Source organism: Marmota flaviventris, chromosome 7 (assembly GCF_047511675.1).
Source record: "Marmota flaviventris isolate mMarFla1 chromosome 7, mMarFla1.hap1, whole genome shotgun sequence".
NCBI classification, from domain to species: Eukaryota; Metazoa; Chordata; class Mammalia; order Rodentia; family Sciuridae; genus Marmota; species Marmota flaviventris.
In genome coordinates, this window is record NC_092504.1 from 38,679,891 (window position 1) to 38,702,691 (window position 22,801).

The 22,801-nt window shown below is 35.6% G+C and overlaps 1 protein-coding gene across 3 annotated transcripts in view; it reads right to left on the minus strand.

Moving 5' to 3' along the window:
- Nfxl1 (nuclear transcription factor, X-box binding like 1) overlaps window positions 1-17,636 on the minus strand; it is a 51,890-nt gene extending 34,254 nt beyond the window's left edge. For 2 of the 3 annotated variants that reach the window (XM_027936573.3, XM_071614261.1), the window contains exons 1-11: window positions 17,500-17,567; window positions 16,934-17,155; window positions 14,225-14,398; window positions 9,918-10,027; window positions 7,974-8,104; window positions 6,973-7,151; window positions 6,586-6,747; window positions 6,383-6,483; window positions 5,620-5,734; window positions 3,894-4,018; window positions 3,073-3,195 (exon numbers count right to left, since the gene is read on the minus strand). In XM_027936573.3, the coding sequence (XP_027792374.1) occupies window positions 3,073-3,195; window positions 3,894-4,018; window positions 5,620-5,734; window positions 6,383-6,483; window positions 6,586-6,747; window positions 6,973-7,151; window positions 7,974-8,104; window positions 9,918-10,027; window positions 14,225-14,398; window positions 16,934-17,153 (1,440 nt within the window). In that variant the 5' untranslated portion in view covers window positions 17,154-17,155; window positions 17,500-17,567. Of the gene's footprint in view, window positions 1-3,072; window positions 3,196-3,893; window positions 4,019-5,619; window positions 5,735-6,382; window positions 6,484-6,585; window positions 6,748-6,972; window positions 7,152-7,973; window positions 8,105-9,917; window positions 10,028-14,224; window positions 14,399-16,933; window positions 17,156-17,499 lie in introns of all 3 variants that reach the window. The other variant, XM_071614260.1, reaches the window with a different exon arrangement.
- Window positions 17,637-22,801: the final 5,165 nt, after the last annotated feature.

A 22,801-nucleotide genomic window follows, 5' to 3' on the forward strand; every position in this document is an offset into this window, starting at 1 on the left:
CCAAACAATATACCTTACTGAAAAGCAATTAAAAGTCAAAATTGAGCATTCAATTAGATAGTGTATACTGAATAATGCTATGTACCTATCACTTTCCAAGTGGCAATAGTATTCTCTGACTTGAATAAGCCTACTGACACTTTAATTCCAAACATGACAGAGTAACATTCATCAGATTTTCCCTCCACCTCAAACAACTAGAAAAATCAGACAAAAGATATGAAGTCACAGTTTTTTGACATTAATCATGCAGCATAGAACAGCAAAGGGAAACAAATAAGGTGAGTCCTACAATTACAACATCTCTTGACTTGAAGGTCTCTAAGCTGTTATACAAAAAGGAAGATCACAAGCAAAACCTGGTAGATTCACCACGTTAAACAAAAAAATAAAACAAAAAATATCATAATTCAAGGAGGCCAGTGGGGCTAGAATTTGTGGTGAGGAGGTAAGTGTACAGAGAAAGTTCTGGAAAAATCCAGAAGGGGCCGCTGAATCTTTGCCTGAATAGTGACCTATACAGGTGTGAGAAGACTCTACCCAAAACCTGCAAAAAAAACACTGGAAGGAAAGGAAAACAATTTCCAGAGGTTGCACAGGGCTAGGAATAGTTTGTGTTCCTATGGCCAGAGACGGAGTATCTCCCAATACACAGGCACTGCGTGTGATATTTAAGAAGAGTTATTGCCTCAGTAGTGGGGCCAAATTAGCCCTAGACAAAGGAATGCTCTAGTCACATCTAACTCTATCAGGTCTAAAAAAGATCAAGAGGTTTCTAAGGAACTTAACTTTGTCCTGGAATAAATATTATAAATACTTAAAGGAATGTTAAAAAAAAAAAAAAAAAACCTCAGCACCCAAAAAAAAATGTAAAGTTTGCAACATTTAAAAAACAATTTAAAAAATCCTCAAGCAGGCCAACCTTAGCAGGAACATATAACCCAAGAGACACAGGAAGGAAAAAAAAATTGACCCAGAAATGAGAATTGATAACAATTAGTAGACAAAGACAACAAAGTAGGTATTATTTATTTATTTTGTGTGTGTGTGTATGTGTTTTCATACATGTAGGGTAATGATGTCCGTCTCATTCTGTCTTTCCTACCCCCATACTAAAGTAGGTATTATTGATATAGTCTAGCCATATATTAAAGAAGATAAAGAAAAATGTTAGCATGCAAAGCAGCATAGGAGATATAAAAAAGACCCAAGCTCAACCTCTAGAGATGAAAATACACGTCTGAAAAGAAAAAACACAGGATGAATAAAAAGCAGATTAAAAAACACAGAAGAAAATGGTGAATGTAAAGGCAAAACTACATAAACTATATAAAATAAAATATAGATGTTAAAAAAGGCTAACAAATAATTACAGCATTAGTGAGCTGTGGTACTACATGTAACAGATAAATCATCAAAGTGTCTGAAGGGGGTAGAAAAAGGAAAACAGAAAAAATATCTGATAAAGATCAAAAATTTGAGGAAAACTATACGTGTATGAATCCAAGCTCCTCAAAGAAAATAAGGGTGAAGAAATACAAAACATTATGCTAAAGAACACCAAAAAATTGCTAAAAACTGATGATAAAAAAATCCTAAACAAACAAACCAGAGAAGACACAGAGAAATACATTATGTACAGAGGAATAAAGGTAAGAATCACAGCTCCTTGTAGGAAAAAATATGTAAACTAGAAGACAGTAAAGTACCATCTTTTAAGTATGGGCAGAACAAAATGTCAAACTAGAATTCGCAAAGGCAAAAAAAGACACTTTCAGACATACAAAGTTGAAAATATTCATTACCAGCACCAAAAGAAATGTTAAAGGAAATCCTTTAGATAGAAAGAAATGAAACCAGATGGAAACTTGAATCTACACACAAAAAAAAGTACCAAAAATAGATTAAAAAATCTTATTTTTTTCAAACCCTTTTAAAGCAAAAATGAAAACAATATATTGGGGGATTATAAAACACATGAGTAGAAAAAATTGTAAGAATCATACACTTTAAGTCAGGAAAAGTATCATAAAACACACTATTGTAAAGGTCTTAAAGAATATAAGGCCAAAAGCAACACTTCAAAGAAAGAAAACTAGTTATAGCTAATAAAAACAGTAGATAAAAATGGAATCACTAAAAAATAACATTCAATCAAAAAAGAAGACAAAAAAAGGGAAAGGAATGAATGGGAAAATAGAAAATAAACAGCAAAATAGAAGATTAATTTATTTAACTTTTTTTTTGTGATTCCGGGCATCGAACCCAGGCCCTTGGCCTTGCTAAGGCAAGTGCTCTACCAGAGTTACAAGATTCAAATCCAACAATAACAAAAAGATCATATTAAATGTAAATGGTTTATATCAAAATCAAATGACAAAGAGTGTTACCTTGGATAAAATAAAATCCAAAAGAAATATACTTTAAGAGAATGAAAAAATATGTACTATGCTAACACTAAGAAAAACAAAGCTGAAATCATCATTATATTTCAAACAATTTAAGAATAAGGGGCTGCAGATACAGCTTAGTTGGCAGAATGCTTTCCTCACATGCACAAGGACCTGGGTTCAATCCCTAGCACCACCAAAAAAAAAAAAATTATCTGGATTCAATCCCCAGCACCACACACATACACACCAAAAAAACAAAACAAAACAAAAAAAAAAACCAAGGATAAGGAAACTTACCAGAGATAAAAAAAGATATTTCATAATGAAAAAAGGAATCCAGACTCAAGAAGATTTGAACCATAGAAGTTAGGTCTCTACCACCAAATCAACTATCACTTTAACACTGCTAATGATATTTTAAAGTTAGGGAACAGAAAGAACCTATGAACCAAATTGAGAGGACTGTGGTACAAGACAAAAAAGACTCTTTTAAAAAATTGACAGCTTTCTCATTTAAAAAAACAACTAAAATTAACTTAGAATATTTATTAATATTTTATACAGAAAACAGTATGTCTGAACATTTAAGGAACAAGTCAGGAAGACTGTTTATCATGGCCCCCAAAAAGGAAGAATTCAAGACAATTTTTAATCAGTTTTCCAAACTTATTAAGCATACCTTTCTCCTACACTGATGCTTCTGACAGTCTCGCATCTTGACACATTTAGTTTCACATATATAAGGTTTATGGCAGGGCATTCGTTTTGTATGCTTTCCACAACGACAATGTTTTTCCACTTCCTGGAACAAAGACATGGTATTAAAACTGACTTTTGTTAATATCCTTTTTTTCCCACATTACAATTTCCATAATTACTAAAACATGGACAAAAATCTTAAATAACAAATGTATATGCAAGACTTTACCCAAACCAAAGTTGTCTCTCCCAAAATATCTGTTTATCTCATTCTGTTCCAAAAACAACTTCTTAAGAATTCATTAAATTTAGTAGAAATGATAATAAATATTTAAAAATATGCCACACATTAAAACCACTTATATCTAGCTATAACCATAACATCTACACATCTTTTCTCAGTAGAGCAAGAAAACTGAACTACCTAGTCAGCTAACTTGTTGGCCTGGTAGTACAGTCAAAACCAAAATGATATATATAGTTAAGACTTAAATCTAGGCATTAATTTTTTTCCATCATCACTAGGCCTAATTCATCACTGCTTCAACTATCTTCTGAGAACAAATAAACTCACATTGGAATATAAAATAAGAACTTTTATAACACAAAAACAAAAGGCAATTTTTAGATTTGATTGCTAGCATACTCTCATTTCTTACTATAAATATTAGGACATTAAACTCATATACATCACTACATAGGTGTATATGAAAGTAAATAATGGAAAAGAATCACAGACAATCTCATTTGACATATTATGATATGTCGCTCCAAAAGGAATTATTACAGGACATAACTAACTTGTCTACATGTTTCACAAGGACCTCGATGACAACGCTGTGAACATCTGTGGATTCCACATTCCAGGACTTTGTCACAACTATCTCCACAAGTTGGTACATCTTCTGTACAAGGCAAAGAAAACTCTAAAAACAGACAAAAATGTCAAGGTTAATATGATACATTGCTATTAAGCACTAACAAAGTGCTCTAAAGAATAATATAGCTTTTTCAGATTATGAATTTTTCATCCATATAGTTATTGGGAAAAAACTGCCTTTAATGAAAATAACTCATAGAATTTTAAGGCTTATTTTTTTAAAAAGAAATTTAAAATTGATCTTGTTTTGCTCATGGCATCTACATCCTCAATTTTTCCAAAAAAAATAAAATAAAATACAAAATAAGAAATTTGATACATGACAATTCTTGTATGTGCTAACTACTTCAGATATGGTTACCTAATGAAATGAGTAAAACTACAAAGAACTTTTATGAGGAACTTTCATAATACAAAGAAATTGTTTTTTTAATTTGCTCTTAACCTCACAGGATTACTACAATCGGCATGGCAGGCATCAAAAATACAGATGCTGGGCTGGGGATGTGGCTCAGCGGTAGAGTGCTTGCCTGGCACATGGAAGACCCTGGGTTCGATCATCAGCACCACATATAAATAAAATAAAGGTATTAAAAAAAATACAGATGTTGATAAGGTTATGGGGCAAAAGGAACCTTCACACACTATTAGAAGGAATGTAAATTAGTATAGCCTCTATGAAAATCAGTATGGTGGTTCCTCAAAACAATAAAAATGGACCTACCATATGATTCAGTTACACAACTCCTCTACATTTATTGAAAAAATGTAAAACCACCACACTGTAGAGATACACACATTCCTATATTTATAGCAACATAATCACCAGAGCCAAGTTATGGAACCAGAGTAGATATCCATCAACAGAAGAATGTATAAAGAAAATGTGGTATGTATAAACAATGAAGGTTTTTGTTTTTGTTTTTTTATATTTTTTAGTTGTAGATGAACACAATACCTTTATTTATGTATTTATTTTTATGTGGTGCTGAGGATCAAACCCAGGGCCTCACATGTGCTAGGCAAATGCTCTAGCACTGAGCTACACTCCCAGCCTAACAATGAAGTTTTATTCATCCATTAAAAGGATGCAATTATGCCATTTTCAAGAAAACAGACAGAACTAGATAGCATCATAAGTGAAATAATCCAGACTCAAAATATATAAAGACATAAATATATGTTATGTCTTATGTTTTCTATCATATGTGAAAGTTAGAGGAAAAAAGTCGGGGGGATCCCATGGAAAAAAAAAAGGGGGAGCTGGGGATGGTGATGCACACTATAATCCCAGTGGCTCAGGAGGCTGAAACAGGAAGACTGCAAATTTACAGCCAGCCTCGGCAACTCAGCAAGGCCCCAAGCAACTCAGGGAGACCCTGTCTTTAAATGAAATATAAAAAGGGTTGGAGATGTGGCTCAGTGGTTAAGCATTCCTGGGTTCAATCCCCAGTACCAAACAAGCAAATAGAAGGGAAATCATTATGGGAAAAGAGGGAAGTGAGGAGGGAAAGGCAAGGGGAGGTAGTGGGGAATAAAACTGATCAAATTATGTTACATACATGTACAAATATGCCACAATGAAACCCACTGTTCTGTATAATTAACATGCACCAATAAAACATTTTCTTAAAAAAAAAGTCCTACTTGATTTCTGACATGGACAGAACCTTTTCCCAGATCGAGGACATTCTCCACAAGCACCAACATGGCAAACTTGCTCACATGTATGATTACCACATGGCAGTGTTTTTCCACATACCTAAAATAAGCAAAAGTGAAGGATTTAAAAGTCAACAACTTTGTACAAAACGTGATTCACTTTTAATAATAAATAAACTACTTCTTTATGTCCCTTACATCAAACTTTGTGTTCAACACAGGTGTCATACATACACATATGTGTGTGTGTGTATGTATGTGTGTGTATATATATCCATGTATACACATATTTATTTCCTATACACCAAAGAGGAGTGTATAATAAATTTAAAAATACATATGGCTTCATATAGCTATCCATCAAAGATTTCCAAACAGTACTACAATCATGTCAATTCTTGGATGAGCAATCTACAAATTCAATCCTACTTCCTTAAAGGGAATAACAAGAAGCAGGAAGTACTGGCTGAAGATAAGGGAAAGAGAGGAAGGGGAGGGTAAGCTTACAAGTAAGAGAGTAAAACTACTGAATTCAGAATTCAATAAAAAGCTGTTATTAAAAAAAAAAATTCTCCAGTAATTAAATTATATTAATTGAAAACTAGCTTCCTAAATCATGATGCAGTTCATCTGAGTTGCTACTCTTTATTATCCTTTATTCAACTAAATCAAATTAGAATTTTTGCTTTCTAGTTTATGCTTTTTGTATTCTTTAATATCCACCCCCTCAAAATGTATATAAACTTACTTGATCACAGTGCCACAGTGGACTCGCACAGCTTCTTTCAGCTACTTTTTTGCCACAGACACATTTTTGTCTACTAACCCTTGGACAGGGTTGACAACTTCCTAAAACCAGAATGATCAATTAGCTTACAAATAATTTAAAAGCAACAAAGATTGCTTTGATTTTTGCGTAAAGTCAGAATACGTAACAGGTATGTGCTTTACCTGCATGACAAGGATTTTCACATTTATGTTGCCCACAAAGCAACTTGCGTCCACATGGTAGCTGACAGGACCATTCCTTGGTGCTGCACCTACGAGGGATAGGCTTTGCTTTCTTACAGTAACAAGTTGTTGTAACCATCTTTGGACAAGGAGGACAGGGACCTAGAATCCAAAGAAAGTAGGGAAAAAAAAAAATCATAACTTGAAAATTAAAACTTTCAATTTCTATATCTTTTAGTAATTTCTAGAACTTTTATCAACAGTTTAAAAAGACATTACCTTCCAATATGTTAAGTTCTCAAGTAAACTTTCACTTTTTTTTTTTTTTTTTTTGGCCTCAACATAATAACCACTCAGAGACAACTAAAAATATAATATGGAACTCACCTGGATGACAGAGAAGTAAACACTTATGACCACAAGAAGGTTTAAATTCTCTCTCACATACTTGGCCACATGAATGAGGCACAAGCCACGGATCTAAAGGTGGATCTTCTACTTTTCCACAATAGCAATAGTACCTACTAGGCGTTTCTGACCTTTTGTATTCAAACCTACATTTTGGACTACAAAAAAGAATAAAATAATTAAAATTTATTTCATCTTAAACATAAGAGATAGGAATATAAACATATTTAGTAATAGATGATACTATTCAATTAGTTTTAGGTTAAGGAACCTTATTAAGCTCTGTTTTTATATTAGTAAAAAAAAAACAAACAAACTCTTACTAAAATCTATTTAACCATCTAGCACAGCTCTGTACAATGATTTCCTGAGACGACAGAACTGTCTTAGACCTGTACCAATACAGTAGCAACTAGCCACATATGGCACTTGAGATTTGGCTAATACATACAATTGAGGAAGAATCAGAATTTCTTTATCTTTTAATTTTTTTTAATTTAAATATTAACCTGTGGCTAGTTGCTATGTATTAAACATATATATCCAGAATACAGTTTCAAAAAGAAAGCAATATTAGCTTCCTTTTAACCACTTAAACTTTATTCTTGAGGTAATCACTCAGATTTTTTTTTTTTTTTTTTTGGCGGGGTGGGGGGTGGTGGAATACTGGGACCTGAACTCAGGGACACTCAAACCACTGATCCACATCCCCAGCCCTATTTCGTATTTTATTTAGAGACAGGGTCTCACTGAGTTGTTTTGTGCCTGGCAGAGGCTGAGGCTGGCTTTCAACTTGTGATCCTCCCATCTCAGCCTCCTAAACTGCTAGGATACACCTGGCTGGGGTATTACCAAGGTTCCATATATTCATAAACCAAATGGCTGAAGGCCAAACATGGACACTGAAACTGCCAATAAATCAACAAATGATGTACAATTTTCATTTAAAACTTCAAATCCAACTAATTAGAAAAAGTTACCAAGGCCAAGGATAATCTTTCTTGCCAAAATCATCATCTGTCAAAGAAGATACAAGAAACTGGCTGTCTTTAGCCCACTTTTGGATACAGGGCATGTGAAATATACAGAAACATCCTGAACAGCTCCAAACCTAAGACAAAAGTGTTGGAAATTAAGTTAATTATTAATTCCATAATACTTTAAAAAGAGTATCACACTAAATTAATAGAAATGTCCTTAATAAAACTGTACTTATGTATAGAACAATGTAAAGAAAAATATTATTAACCACCCAGATTCAATTACCTAGAAATAACTATAGCTAACATTCTAGATAATATCGAATCATGTGTACCTGTACAAATGTGTATGTGTATTATCCTTAAAAACAAAGTCATACTGGTATTAACTCATGTAATTTTTATAGTCTTTTTTAAACACAGTCTAAGCATTTACACTTATCAAAAATGTTTAAACAACATGAAATTCAAAGTTTTACAGTATGTCCCATAGATTCATGTACCATAATTTATTTAACCAAATTCTTGTTCTTGGACTTTTAGGTTATTTCCAATTATAAATATTATTATAATGAAATCCTAAAACTACATATGTATAATATATATGGCTTTTTTTAATATAAAACGTATTAGTCTAGCACTTAACAGCTAAATTCTAAAATTAAGTGAATAAAAACTGAGAATATATATAATGAGAGGCTTAAGAAATAATACTGAATTAATTTTTACAGCAGACAACACTGATATATATGAAAAAAACCACTTCCCCTTTCCTTATAACATTTTACAACTGTTAAAATAAGTAGACACATAGCATATGGCATAAGCTGGCAACAGCATTACAAAAATCCAACTTCTTAGTTTGGGTTTCCCCTAAGCAGTCATTAAGATCTTAAGACGCAGGAGTCAGTGAACAAGATTGGAAAGAAATGCCAATAAATAGTATATTATTGAGCTGATTACTACTAACGGCCACAGCAGCTCAATACCGTAGAGAGCCCTCTGAAGAATCATGTAAGAAACCCCATGGACTATCCCAGCCCCATCCCTAATAAACAGAAGGTTGAGACATCAGTCTACCAATTCCCTGTGATGGAATGCTGCCTTACAGTTCATTAACTGACTGAATTAGTTTCCAAAGAGAATAGCTTGAGATGGGGGAAACAAAACAACCCACACACTGAGCAAGTGTTTAAAGAAAGAACCGTGTCCACATGTCCACAGTGTCCACCACAGCTCTAAAGTAGAACTGTGTCCACTCATCCACCACAGCTACAGAGGACATCCAAATGACTGAATACCAAAGGCACTATATCTGCTACAAAGTGCCAACCATCCTGAACATGTTCAGTTTCTGACTCATTCTGCCTGACCAATCCCATTTCATCATGCCTGATTATCTTTCCCTAGGTAATGTAGCTCTAATAAGCAGTAAACTAATACCAGGTATAAAAGCTGAGTCTATTATATTCAGTTGTCACTTCTCTTTAATTGCTTCATTAATACCCTTATAGATTTATATGTAGATAATTCTTCATTAGGCTACAGCTTCTCTAAGGACATGAGTTATGTTTGAATCTTCTCTCCTCAATGACCTCTGTCACTTTAATAAATCATATGTGTTTTATTACATTACTTTTCTTTTATCAAACTCACTGAAAGAAATGTAATACAGCACATTTTAACACTTCATATTTGTGGTACACTATGAAGTATACATACTAAAAATGATTTCGCTAATCAACATATGCAATAAAACTGATACTACAAATATTAAAAGTGCTAAAAATAATGAAAGCTCATTTTGAGGCAATTTTTTTAAATTTCATATTTATAAAATGAAGATCAATTTATATACAAAATTCTTAAATGAATCAAGTTTAAATGAATATAAACAAAAAATATTCAGGAAAGACATTAATATGAGCAAGGAGAACAACTTACTGCTTGGTTTCTCTTCACTGAAGCAATACAAATTAAACATGTCATAGCTCCTGCTTGAAAAGCTTCATTTACATACTGTTTTGTTCGCTCTAATTCACGTATATCTCCATCTTGAAATTTAAAAATTGAAAATTTCATGTTAAGCAACATCTGAAAATAACAAACTCACTCTTAGTGTCACATCATGAGCAATATTAATTGCTCAAAATATTGCTAAAAAATGCAAAGTTTTAAATTAAAAAAAAAAAGATCCTTTGTCAAGAGTTTACAAGATCCATTAATTAAATCCATATACTTGATTCAAAAACAGTATCTTAGCTCTGTGTATATTCTTTTTTTTTTTTGCATTAAAGTCCTTAACAAATTAGTTGGGTGCAGAACCACAGATGTGAGCATCAAGATATAAAGTAATAACAGAAAGCTTAAAAAAAAAAAAAAGTGAGAAAATGAAAAGCCAAAACTCTTTAGGACCATTTACGATGAATGGGCGTGTGTGTATGTGTGTGTGTGTGTTTAGCACATAGCACACTCTTAATAAAAATTCACTGAACAAAAGTCCCTGACTGAGGTCATTACAATAACCATGCTTCATTAAATTATGTTCACTATTTGTGCTAAAAAAAGAAAAAGTAGCACAAGCTTAAAAAAATTAACTAAAACTGTATTTTAAGCAGTCATTGAGCATTTATTTGCTACATACTAGACTACTATTATTTCCATAGGAGTAAAATGAACTGTTATTATCTTCATTTTACAGAAGAGAAATATGAGATACAAAATAATTAAGTACTTTAGCTTAACTAAAAATGAGTCCCCTTAACCTCTATGCTGTGCTGCAATGAGGGTTAGGGCAATCAGGTCCAAGAAACAATAAGTAACAGCAAAATGAAAAATAAAACAAGTACCTTAAAGGACAAACAACACTTAAAGGGGCAGTAAATTCAGCAACTTTAGTCTAAGAAAAATAAGCCTACATGCCCTTAGTACAATAAAAAAATTGTTCAATACAGGTTGACTGAGTCTCCAAGAAAGTAGACTAATACTATAAACTAACAAAAGTACAGAACTTACCAAGGCAATAACCTGGTTCAAACCAAAATTTAAGTTGTCATAAAGAAAAATTGAATAAATAAGACACCTGGTTAATTCTTTACATCCTAAAATCATTAAAGTAAATACAGCACTTAACAAAAATTTACCTTATCACAATGTAAACATAAATGCAATTTAGGCTATTAAAGAAAAGCATGGAAAAGCACTCCTAAAACTGTGAAATTATTAGACAATTGCTTTATTTCAAATAAACAGTGAAGTTTCAAAAATATCTTTAAAAGCAAAATGACTGTTAAATATGCTTATATCACTTTTCAACACAACTGGTTTTTTAAAAAAAAAAAAAGCTTAATATTTTAAATTTTATTTAATATAACAGTTAATTCACATAATTTAGAATTTAAGAACAAGATGGAAAAGGTTTTGAAAAAGTAAAGTATAATCCAGGTGCGGTAGCGCACACCTGTAACCCCAGGGGCTCAGGAGGCAGAAGAGGAGGATCCAAAGTTCAAAGGCAGCCTCAGCAACGGCAAGGCACCAAGCAACTCAGTGAGACCCTGTCTCTAAATAAAACACAAAAAAATAGGGCTGGGGATATGGCTCAGTGGTTGAATGCTCCTGAGTTCAATCCCTGGTACCTCTCCCCAAAAAATAAATAAATAAAGTATAAATTTTTCCTCACAAAATTTATGTAAGACTTCTTTGAAGCTTTGATTAAAGTTTGGTTGTGGCAATAAAGTATACTGTCACTATGAACAGCATGGCATGCCTTTTAAAAAGATCACTCTGGCAACTTAAAAAAAAAGTAAACATGAAGAGGCCAAGATAAGCAGCAGAAGGTAATAAGAAGTTAGGGGCAGATAAAGCAAAAAATGACCATTAGCCGGTGTGGTGGTGGCGCACACCTGTAATCCCAGCAGCTCTGAGAGCTGAGACAGGAAGATCACAGGTTCAAAGCCAGCCTCAGCAATGGCAAGGCACTAAGCAACTCAGTGAGACCCTGTCTCTAAATAAAATACAGAAGAGGGATGTGGCTCAGTGGTTGACTGCCCCTAAATTCAATCCCTAGTAACAAGCCCCACCCCACCCCCCCCAAAAAAACTGGAGATTTTGCTGAGGCTGGCTTTAAACTCATGATCCTCCTGTCTCAGCCTCCTGAGCCGCTGGGATTACAGGCATGTGCCACCATGCCCTACTCCTGTCTCCATTTTCATATGCATCAAATAGTATTAAGTTATCCCACAGTTATTACATAGATTTCATCCAAATTGAACAGCTATGAAAACGTGAATTAGGCAATGACAGTATGTAGGGAGAGCATGCATAGATTTATGAGATTTAGGAAGTAGAACTTAAGCATCTTGGGTGACAATTAGATTGGTACTTCAAAAGGTAATGGTAATATCAAGATTCACAAGAGGAGACTTGTGATAAGTTGTCTGACATGGCAGAAAGAAACACTAGGAAATGACAATACTCATGCCATCCTAGCTCCCATATTGGGTGGGCAGGTCACTGGGACAACTGTAGAGGTACTGAGAAAAACACTAACAAAAGAAGAATTAAGTCATCTTTCAACAAATGTATGATTTATCCATGGGTTAAGCCAGATAGAGAGAGTCATCAGGAAATGGGCCATACAAGTGTGAAAGTTCAGAGAAGAATCACGAAAGTGGGAGGGATGTGCTCAAATACAAACTCCTTGGGTAAAGTCCTAGTATTCAATTCACTAATGTGAGGTGGAAACCCTCTCATTACTCTGGCATTCACTGTTCATAAATCTAGCAATCAGATCTCCTTACTTTGATAAATGCAAAGTACAGAATATATATAGGAATGACAATAAAATATTAATGGATTTGATACAAAAAAAATTACCTTAAAACTTTGTTCATGAAGCAAAGCCAAGATTTAAACCTTGGCAGCTTGGCTTGAGAGTCAATGTTCTTAACTACTGTATGATGCCATTTTTTTTCCCCATGAATAAGTACAAGAGCAGCAGTCTAAACTACCTCATAATTTCTCCTGCTTTTACACAGAAGATACAACTTAGTAGTGGCTCAAAAAGTTAGGTTTAAACCCAGTTCTGTCATTTTCTGTGTGACTATAGGAGTTTCTCCTCCTGTGCAGAGTTGTTTCCTAGAAAATTTCCACACTTTCTTGTAGTTCTAACAGGGTCCTAAAGTGAGATAAGTATATGAACAATATATTTCTACAAAAATAGTGATAAATGTTGATAATACATGCAAGAATGTTACTAATAACTTTAAGTATAAACATGAAAGATTTAAGAATATTCATATTTACCTTAAAAATAATCTATTTTTTTTTAATATTTATTTTTTAGTTGTAGTTGGACACAATACTTTTTATTTTTTTTTAGAGAGAGAGAGAGAGAGAATTTTTTTTTTTAATATTTTTTTTAGTTTTCGGCGGACACAACATCTTTGTTTGTATGTGGTGCTGAGGATCGAACCCGGGCCGCACGCATGCCAGGTGAGCGCGCTACCGCTTGAGCCACATCCCCAGCCCCACAATATTTTATTGTACTTATTTATTTTTATGTGGTGCTGAGGGCTCAAACCCAGGGCCTCGAACGTGCTAGATGAGCACTCTACCACTGAGCCACAACCCCAGCCCCAAAATAATCTATTTTTATAACTTAATACTAAGTCATGCACAGTAGCATTACTTTGGCCCTTTCACACAAACAAATGTGGCTGTAAGAGCAACCCAGTTATATACAACAGGTTAACATGAATATACATGTCAGACCTGAAGAGATTCAGCTTAGAAATAAGAAAAAAATATCAAGATCAAATGTGAATAAGACATAAATTAAAGTAATAAGTTAAATTAATCTCAAGACACTTTTAACATGATAAAAATGAAAAATAGGTTGAAAAAATATCTGAAGTCTTCTAGTTCAATCAAATCACAACAGGACAACTTGCCCTAGCCATTTCTCAGAGAACTGACAGCCCCCCCCCCCATATCATTCTACTGAAATGCCAATTAAAATCACAAGAGATACAAAAGGGCTGTGAAAGAACCATCCCCATGCTATTTGTTTTATAAAAAGATTAAATAACATATAACTCAAATAGTAAAATGTACAAAAATTCAACTTCACAACACAACATGCTCATTCTTGAAATGCAAAAAAAAATTCCATGTAGTATGAAAAAGTGTTACCAAAAAAAGGAATATATTTTCAATGATGTCAAAAAAGTCAAAATATAAAAGATCAATACCTGTCTGAGTAGTATATGTTACAAATGTATTGGCAACTATTTTCCCCTGTTTTCCTTCAAAATCTTCATCTCCTTCTTCTTCAGATGAAGAGCTAAAGTGTTCTTCAATTAGTTTTTTGGCTGCAGCTTGATTAGCTTTCTTGATTTCCTCAAATTTCTGCTGAGACATTAGCTCTGTTAAAAAAGGAAAAAAAATAAATGGTTTCATTTCTGCAAAACAATCTCCTCAAAAAGCAAGACACGATGTGCTAATAATATATTATTTTTAAACATGCATTTGAAAGTAGCCTTTGGAACATTCTATCTTACTAAAAATTCATAAGAAAAAGTATTTTCAAATTTCTTGACACACAGTTAAAGAAAATATCACAACAAAAATTTTCATCTTTATAAGTCCCACTAAAAGCAGTGAATTGTTACAGAAATGAATAACTAACAAATCAAGAAAAAGAAATTATGAAGATAAAAATATCAAAACCAGATCAACCTCAAAAAAAATTATTAAAAAGTCTGGGAATATAGCTCAGTAGTGGAGTACCCGCCTAGCATGTATGAGGCCCTGAGTTCAATCCCCAGTACCACCAAAGCAAACACATAAACAAATACTAACAAAATTTAAATGGCACATTTTTAAAATACACTACACAGTTATTTTTAAACAGTGAGGGAACATGCTCACTGGAAGCATGTCAGAATCTGGGGAAGCAGGTACTTCTTTAAACTACCCTATTTTCAACCACAGCCCAACCCAACCCACCAGTCTGCATAGACAGTATTCATTGTGTATCTATTATATTAAATATAACCTGCTTCTTAGAAAGCTCAAGAACTTTGGCCTTCCATGTAGTCTTTTGACATTTTTGTGGTCACAAAAATAAGTACATTTAACATTAACCCACACAAAATATTGCTTTCATAGAAAATATACTTTTTTACAAGTTCACTTCAAAAAGAATGTAAAGTTAGTTAGTTCTTCCACTTGATTTCCTTTAGCACTGTTTGTAGTTCTCGTTTTGTCACTTGATTAAATAGAGTTGAAAAGAGAATTAGATAATTCCATGGCACATATTCTCAATAGACTTCAAAGTTTTTAAAAAATAAGGATCATGGGAATTTTCTTCGGTTAGTAAGTTCTATGAACAGTAATCATAGATTAAGAAAGGAACCACAAACCATTGAATTCACCTGAATTCAATAGTGCACTTATTGGAAGGATTTTAAATTTGCTAATTAGAAACAAATGAACTACTATGAGAAAAGCTCTCTTATTTTAGGTAGCATATTAGTATTTAGTGAAGTTTTATCTTTTATTTCTCTCATAAAATGTTTCCTTTTTCTTATTACAGCCACTTTTGTGATTATTGACCAAAACTGTTATTTCAAGTAAAACTAGAAGAAAATAAAATGTAAAATGTATAGTGTTTACCTGGGTATTGTTGAGTACTGCGAAAAAAATAATGGCTATAAGATATTTGACTCAAAAATCTGTACAATAAGAGAGGTGATAAATGCCAATAATCTATGGGAAATGCACTTAAAAGACACTTAAGGTGGGGAGGCTGAGATGTACAGAGACAATGAAAACATTTATAACCTGATATATATGTATTTACTTGACATCTCAAGCTACAGAGAAGTTGACAAAACAACTTTTCCACATATTATTTCTTACACTCAAATCTCAATTACCCTGACAGAGTACACTTGCTTTCCTTCTACTCACAAAATCCAAGAAAGTTTACCGAAATTGTTCATAGGTCTCCAAAACACTAGTATTGCTGTATGTATATACGTAACTGTATAACCAATGTGATTCTGCAACCTGTACACTCAGAAAAATGAGAAATTATACCCCATTTGATTCAAATGTATGACGTCAAGATCATTGTACTGTCATGTGTAACTAATAAATAAGTAAATAAACTCAGTAGCTGCAAACCATGTGAACAACCCGACTTTAAAATCCTAGAAGAAAACCCATTCAGAAGCTCAAATTTGCTCCCTCCCCCCCCCAAAAAAAGGTATTCTGAAACAAACACATTCCAAACATACACACACACAAAAAAAAAAATCAGTGAATATTCTCTCAGTCCCACCTACAACTTTGTGTAAATGCTCTCAGACTACACTAAAACACAGTCTGGAATGAAGGGTATTAACAAAATCAAGAAGGCAACACAGATATATCCGTGAAAGGACGTGAAATTTCTGAACAGGAACCACAGTTAGGAAAGGACCACTTGCTCAAAAGCTCATTGTAGTGCTTAAGAAGCCAGTCAAAAAAGAAAGAAAATCTGGCAAAGAAGAGATAACGTAAGATGCAGTGTCTGCTCCCAATCTAAATTGGATTTCTGCAATCTCAGCCCAGATGACTGTTGCCATGCCCAAAGATACTAAAGCCACAATACTTTATTTAAAAAAAAAAAAAAATAAGTGGTTAGCAGATTTTTATGAGATGGCACAATTTACAGGGATTCGGGCAGGCAAAAAGAGTGGTTTGGAAAAATACTGGCCAAAAAGTAACAAAGGCAATATCAACTACATTCAGATAAAAGGGACTGAAGAAAAGATGCCAGAACGGTCTGAGAAGTGAGCCCAATAATAAACTTCTTTGAAGGAGAATAAAGAAGTGAATGACAAAGAGCGAAGGCGGAGGCAGGAAAAAGCGTTAAGCATCCAGGTGAGTCTGAGGACAGGAGCCATTCTCACCAGTGGCCACAGAAGCCTGCGGTGCTTCAGGTCCCACGGGGCAGCCCCCCGCCGTGCTCGCGGCTCCTCCGGGGCTGGCATGAACTGCACCCCCAGACCCTTTCTCTCGCCCTCCTCCCGCGCCGCGGAAAGGAACTCCATTTCCTGGGGAGGGGGCGGCGGTGGCCCGTCCTCGGGCACGGCCTCGGCCACCGGCCACCTGGCGCCAGGAAGCTTCCATCCCTGCAGAGGAAAAATAAAGGAGTGGAAAAAGCGTCAAAACGACGGGTCCCGCGGAGGAGGAAAGAGGCAGGGGGACACGTTATGCTAGCGGCTGCGTATGGAGGGTCCCAGGGCAGGGTCCCGGGGCGGGGCCGCGGTTTGAGAAGGTCGCGGCCCTGTCTCTCTGGGAGGGCTAGTCCTCGCTAAGCCCGGGCTTGGGAGGTGGACCGAAGAGGGAGTGGACTAGGTGGAGAAAAGGACCGCGGGGCAAGGAGCGCCCAAAGCCGGATAGGAAAAGCCGAGGAGACAGAAAGCGCCTTCTCAGCCTCAGTAGAAGCACGATGAAAGAAGAGCGGCAGACTGACCCGGCGGCTTTCACCGAGAACCAACTACAAGAACGGACCCCACGGAAAGCTACGTCTCCTTACCGACGGCGCCCGCTCGCAACGACTACAATTCCCAGAAGCCCCCACCGGCCGGCCGCAGAACGCGTGGCAGCGCTGGCCGCTTTCTCGTCTGGAGTCCTGGGAGGGGCTCAGTGCGCGTGCGCTCACCTGACTACGCCGACCTTTTGGGAACTACAATTCCCGGCGTGCTCAGGAGCTCGGGAAGGGTAGCGGCCAGAAAGGACGCATGCTGGGGATGTGCTCTTGATTTATGGAAGTCGCTGCCCGGCCATCGCCCTGATTGCCGCTAGGGGTCAGGATTCTGTGCAAGTAGTCCCAGTTGGACTTCCGCTACATCCTTGTTTTGGGGGCTTGAGGGTGTCTTTTCGCTGCCAAAAAAAAAAAAAATAGAAAACACTTCGGAGTGGCCGATTAGAGAGGGAAGGAAAGTTAAGGAGTGGGAACATTTCAGGAAAGTGGCTAGAGTTGAGAAAGTGCCCTTCTGAATTTCTAGAGCGCTCTCAAAATCTGACGCCTATTATTTTCCTAGTTCATTAGAGTTTGCAAGTTGCTTTTTCTGGAGCAATCTGACTTTTTACTTTCAAGACGGCTCCCTCAAGTAGGTTTTATTAAAGAAAATAGTTGAGAGCCAGGACCTAAATCTTGTTACTTTGCTGAGTTTTCTAACAAGATGTACTGAGATATGTAGATTTCAAAAATTAATTTTGAGGTCTGGGATTGAAAAATATATTGATTAATGTTTGGGATTATGCAATCCTTACGCAACACCTCAACATAATTAATTCTTCTACCTTAATCTCAAGTATCAAATATTTAGATAGCATTTATTTAATGGCAGGTACTGTTCAAAGTATTTTATAGATACATGTGTTAATTGATTTGGCACAGTAACCCTGATTATTACCTCTGTTTTACACTGAGGCAGAGAGGCTAAGTGACTGCCCCTGTTCATACAGAAAGGAAAAAGGTGAAAGTAAGCTTCAAAAGCAAGTAGTATGATTTATTGGAAATCATGCTTTCAACCTCTTATACATAGGTATTATAGTATTGCCGGTACATTATCCAAATACAAACATGGTCCTAAGAGTATAGTTTCATTGGCTAGAAATTAACAGATATGAAGCAACAGCTTAACATTGTACTTGGATAAAGACTTTTAGTTTGAAGCTTTAAGAATGGTTACTAGGGGCTGGGATGTGGCTCAAGCGGTAGCGCGCTCGCCTGGCATGCGTGCGGCCCAGGTTCGAGCCTCAGCACCACATACAGACAAAGATGTTGTGTCTGCCAAATACTAAAGGGTAAATATTAAAAAATTCTCTCTCTCTACCTCTATCTCTCACTGTCTCTTAAAAAAAAAAAAAAAAAGAATGGTTACTAATGAGGGAGACTCAGTTGAAAATAATTTTATATGCCAGAGATCTGAATGAGCATGTATTCAACAAATCTGTAGGCTAAACGTCCCCCACCTTTTTTTTTTTTTTTTTTTTTTTTTACTACTGGGAATTGAACTCAGGGACACTCTACCGCTGAGCTGTGCTAAACCTTCTTGAGAACAAATTTCTTCCATTCCCCAAAATTAATAGCTAATGACAATATCCGTCAGGCATTAAGTGCTTTCTGTATGCCAGCATTTTTCTAAACCATTTTTTCTTTTACTTATCTAATCTTTTCAAAAATCCATAATTATTGTTACCAGAACCATTATTAAAATTAGGAAATAAAGGCATGTAAAAATTGTCTTATTCAGCATTCTAACAAAGCCAGGATTGCAATGGGACAGTGCAACTACTGGCCAGTACTCTTTCAACCACCATGATATGATGACTATATAAAGGAATTTAATGTCTACCTGAAAATTTCAATTACTTTAAAATACAGGCAAAAGATTCCTGTAATCCCATTTTTTCCCTGCCACGTTATGCAGAAAATAGTCACAATAATCACTTTGGAATCAGAATCTTGCAAACTCTCTGAATGAGCAGTCATTGAACATATTTTCAATATAAATTTTTGCAGTGGACAACTGAGTGTAATATGAAAGCACATGGAAGTGGAGAACACCTTTTCAAAAATATCCATTGCTGTTATTTTTCCTTTGAAATTTCAGATAATATTTGGAATAAACATGGTTTCACTATATTTATCAAAAGGGACATTGGGTTAAAGGTTGAGAAATATTGTACATTTATAATTAATATTAATTTGCTTAAATGTATCACAAGAATAGCCTTAAAAGAAGGACTGGGGATATAGCTCAATTGGTAGAGTGCTTGCTTTGCATGCAAAAGGCCCCAGGTTCAATCCCCAGCACCAAAAGACTGACTGAATACCAAACATTGACAAGCAATTGGAACCCTTGTACCTTCTAGTGGAAGTGGAAGTTGGTGCAAACACTTCCCCAAAAATTGTGGCAATATGTGCCAAAATTAAACAAACCTTGATACTGAAGTACCATGACTAAGAAATCCCATTTCTGGATATATAACCAGAACAAATGAATGCATACTTCCACAAAAACTCATGTTCATAGCAGTTGTATACAAAATAGCTGCAAATTAAAAATGACCAGTCTTAGTGTATATTTTGCTGCTATTAGCAGAATTATCTGAAACTATATTTGGATCTTTGGTATTCTGGGTAGTTATAAATGACTTAGTGATTTTTATAAAGAACATTCATTTTTACACTTCTGGAAGCTGTGATGTCCAATATCAAGGTACTAGCATCTGATGAGGGTTTTCTGACTGTGTCAAGGCATGTTTGAGGCATCACAGGTCAAGAGAGCAAGCAATAAAGCTCAGATCTCTCTTTCCCTCCTAAGTTCATCTAACTACAATTACCAACCAAAGGGCCTGCCTCCAAATACTATCTGCATACTAGCTCTGGCTACAACAGACTAGCAAACTTTTCTACTATCCAGTGTGTTGACTGATCCCCTTTCCAATAAGATCTAAATTTCAGCCTTGGGGAGGGGGCAATTTGTCCTTCCTTATATACTTTCCTTCAGCTTTAAAATACCATATACAGTTTCCTTGTAATCATTCTTTTATCAAAGTTTAATAATTCTTTATATAAAACTTAACCAATGTAGTTTCTAGTTTTGTTTGGACCCAGACTGATACAGACACTGTATACATTTTATGTCAATTTTCCTTCAAATACTGACATGACCTAACCAAACTGTAGGAGGGAAAAATGTTAAGGAGAAAATAAAGAATAAAACATGCCATCAAACACTGACATTATGAGCCAATAAAATTTTAAAAGCTTTTCTTCTATAGATGGAGCAGAGGAGAATTAGGAACCAGGTTGAGATATTGTTAGACCAGGACGCAAGAAAAGACCACTGACTCCAATTAAAACTAAATTAAAGCAAGCTTATTATTTCGACCGGCCTGGGCTGCCTCTCCCACCCAAAACTGTGGGAACAAGATAGCAGCCGCAGCTTTCCTGCAGCCCAGCTTTATAGCTCATAAAGTTACACAAAGGGGGTTACAAATAACAAAACTCTGACGAGCATAACACTAATGGTAGTTTACATTTTTGCTGGCCCTGACATCAGAATTTATGAAGGTCATTAGAGCCTCAGAGAGGGTCGTTATCTGGCCAGGGAAGGCCAAGATTTGTGAGGCTTCACTAAAGTTTCAGAGAGGGCTGCTATCTGGCCAGAGAGCCAGGCATGGGTGAGTTCAAGGCAGGGGCAGGCATTCCAAGCAAGGTCAGAATTTGCAGTAATTTATAGTAAAGCCAAAATTATCTTTTCATGGCTTTGTGGCAAGATGGCTCCCAATTTTAAGAAAAGATCAGGTTGGGTCTATCAATATAACTTTAAGAAATAGGTCCTATTTTTATGTACTTAGTAAAACTCAGAAATGAATGATTATGATTATCTACTAGGCTATCATTTTACTTTTTCTAGAAAAAACCTGAAAACAGAAGCTAAACCAAACATTCTTCATATTTAATGTAAAATTTTTCAGATTTCCAGCTAAATAGTCTATCAATCCATAAGTGAGGCTAGCAGTTAGTCAATACTGTCAACAGCAGACCCACCTTATACTCAGAGATGAGAAGGATTTGCTGTTTTACCAGGGTAAGAATGAAGAGGTCATGGATGCTGAGAACTGAGAAAGGTAAGATTTGAATGCGATAGAAGAAGGCATGCTGAGAGGTAGGGACAGCATGAACCAAGTGTTAGAAGTGAGAATAAGCATGGCATATACTTGGATCAGAAAGGAAAAAATAATAATAATAAAATCTGTTGCATCCTAAGGCAAAGATGATAAAGCTGAAAAGTTTGGTTTCAACATTGACAATAAGCGGTCACAATGAGGTTCAAGAGAACAGAGATGGCATCCTAAGCAAGATTTTTCAGAAAAACTAATTTAGAAATAATAGGATGATTTAAGATTGGAAATGGCTTGGATACAATGGCCACCTAGTATTAAAATTGCTGTACATGTGACTCCTAGTTTAGAAACTTGGATATGCAAATGATCACATTTTTGTAGTCATAGTCATTCAACTTAATTGAACTCTGAGTTTTATCTTCCCAGAATTGGTTGGGAAATTCACCTGTCTATTAATTTAGTCAAGAAAAATTATTGAGACCCTATTATGTCCCAGGTACTTTGTAGGCAATAGAAATAGAGTAATAATAATATGGCCGGTTATCGGTGATGAGTTCAGCTCCCTTAGTGGTTGAAGTATAATATTAGAGAAGCAGGCCGAGGCAAGCATGAAAAGCGGGGTTTATCTAAAAAGGGATAACATAGGCTTTCCCCAGGAGGGAGAAGGAGGCCATAGCTGGTATCCTGGTATCCCAGGAAGTGAAGGTGTTCTGCCTTTTTATATGACCTAGGCTTCCTTTGTTCTCCTGCACTCTTCCCCCTTATCTCTCTCCTTCCTACTTTTGTGACTAGGCCCAGGAAATGCTTGGTGGGACGGCCAAAAGGTGGGAAACAGATGGGCTGGAGGGGCCATGGAGGAGTGATCCAGCCAGGAAGGGGGCCCAGAGCGAATTAATCAGCAGCTCAGAGTTGCTTCATTAACAATTCTTTAGGATGGGCAGTATAGGCCAGGCTTTGGGGACTTTAACATTTCAGTCTCCCATGGGTGCCGCAGTCTGTCTGGGGCGAGTGACAAGGAACTTGTGAAGGTTGATACAGCGGGAGCCGCTTTATTGTCGGACAGTAGAGTTATATATACACTTAACTGATTATACACAGCTTGTTTCAATTAACATCCAGAAACATCAATT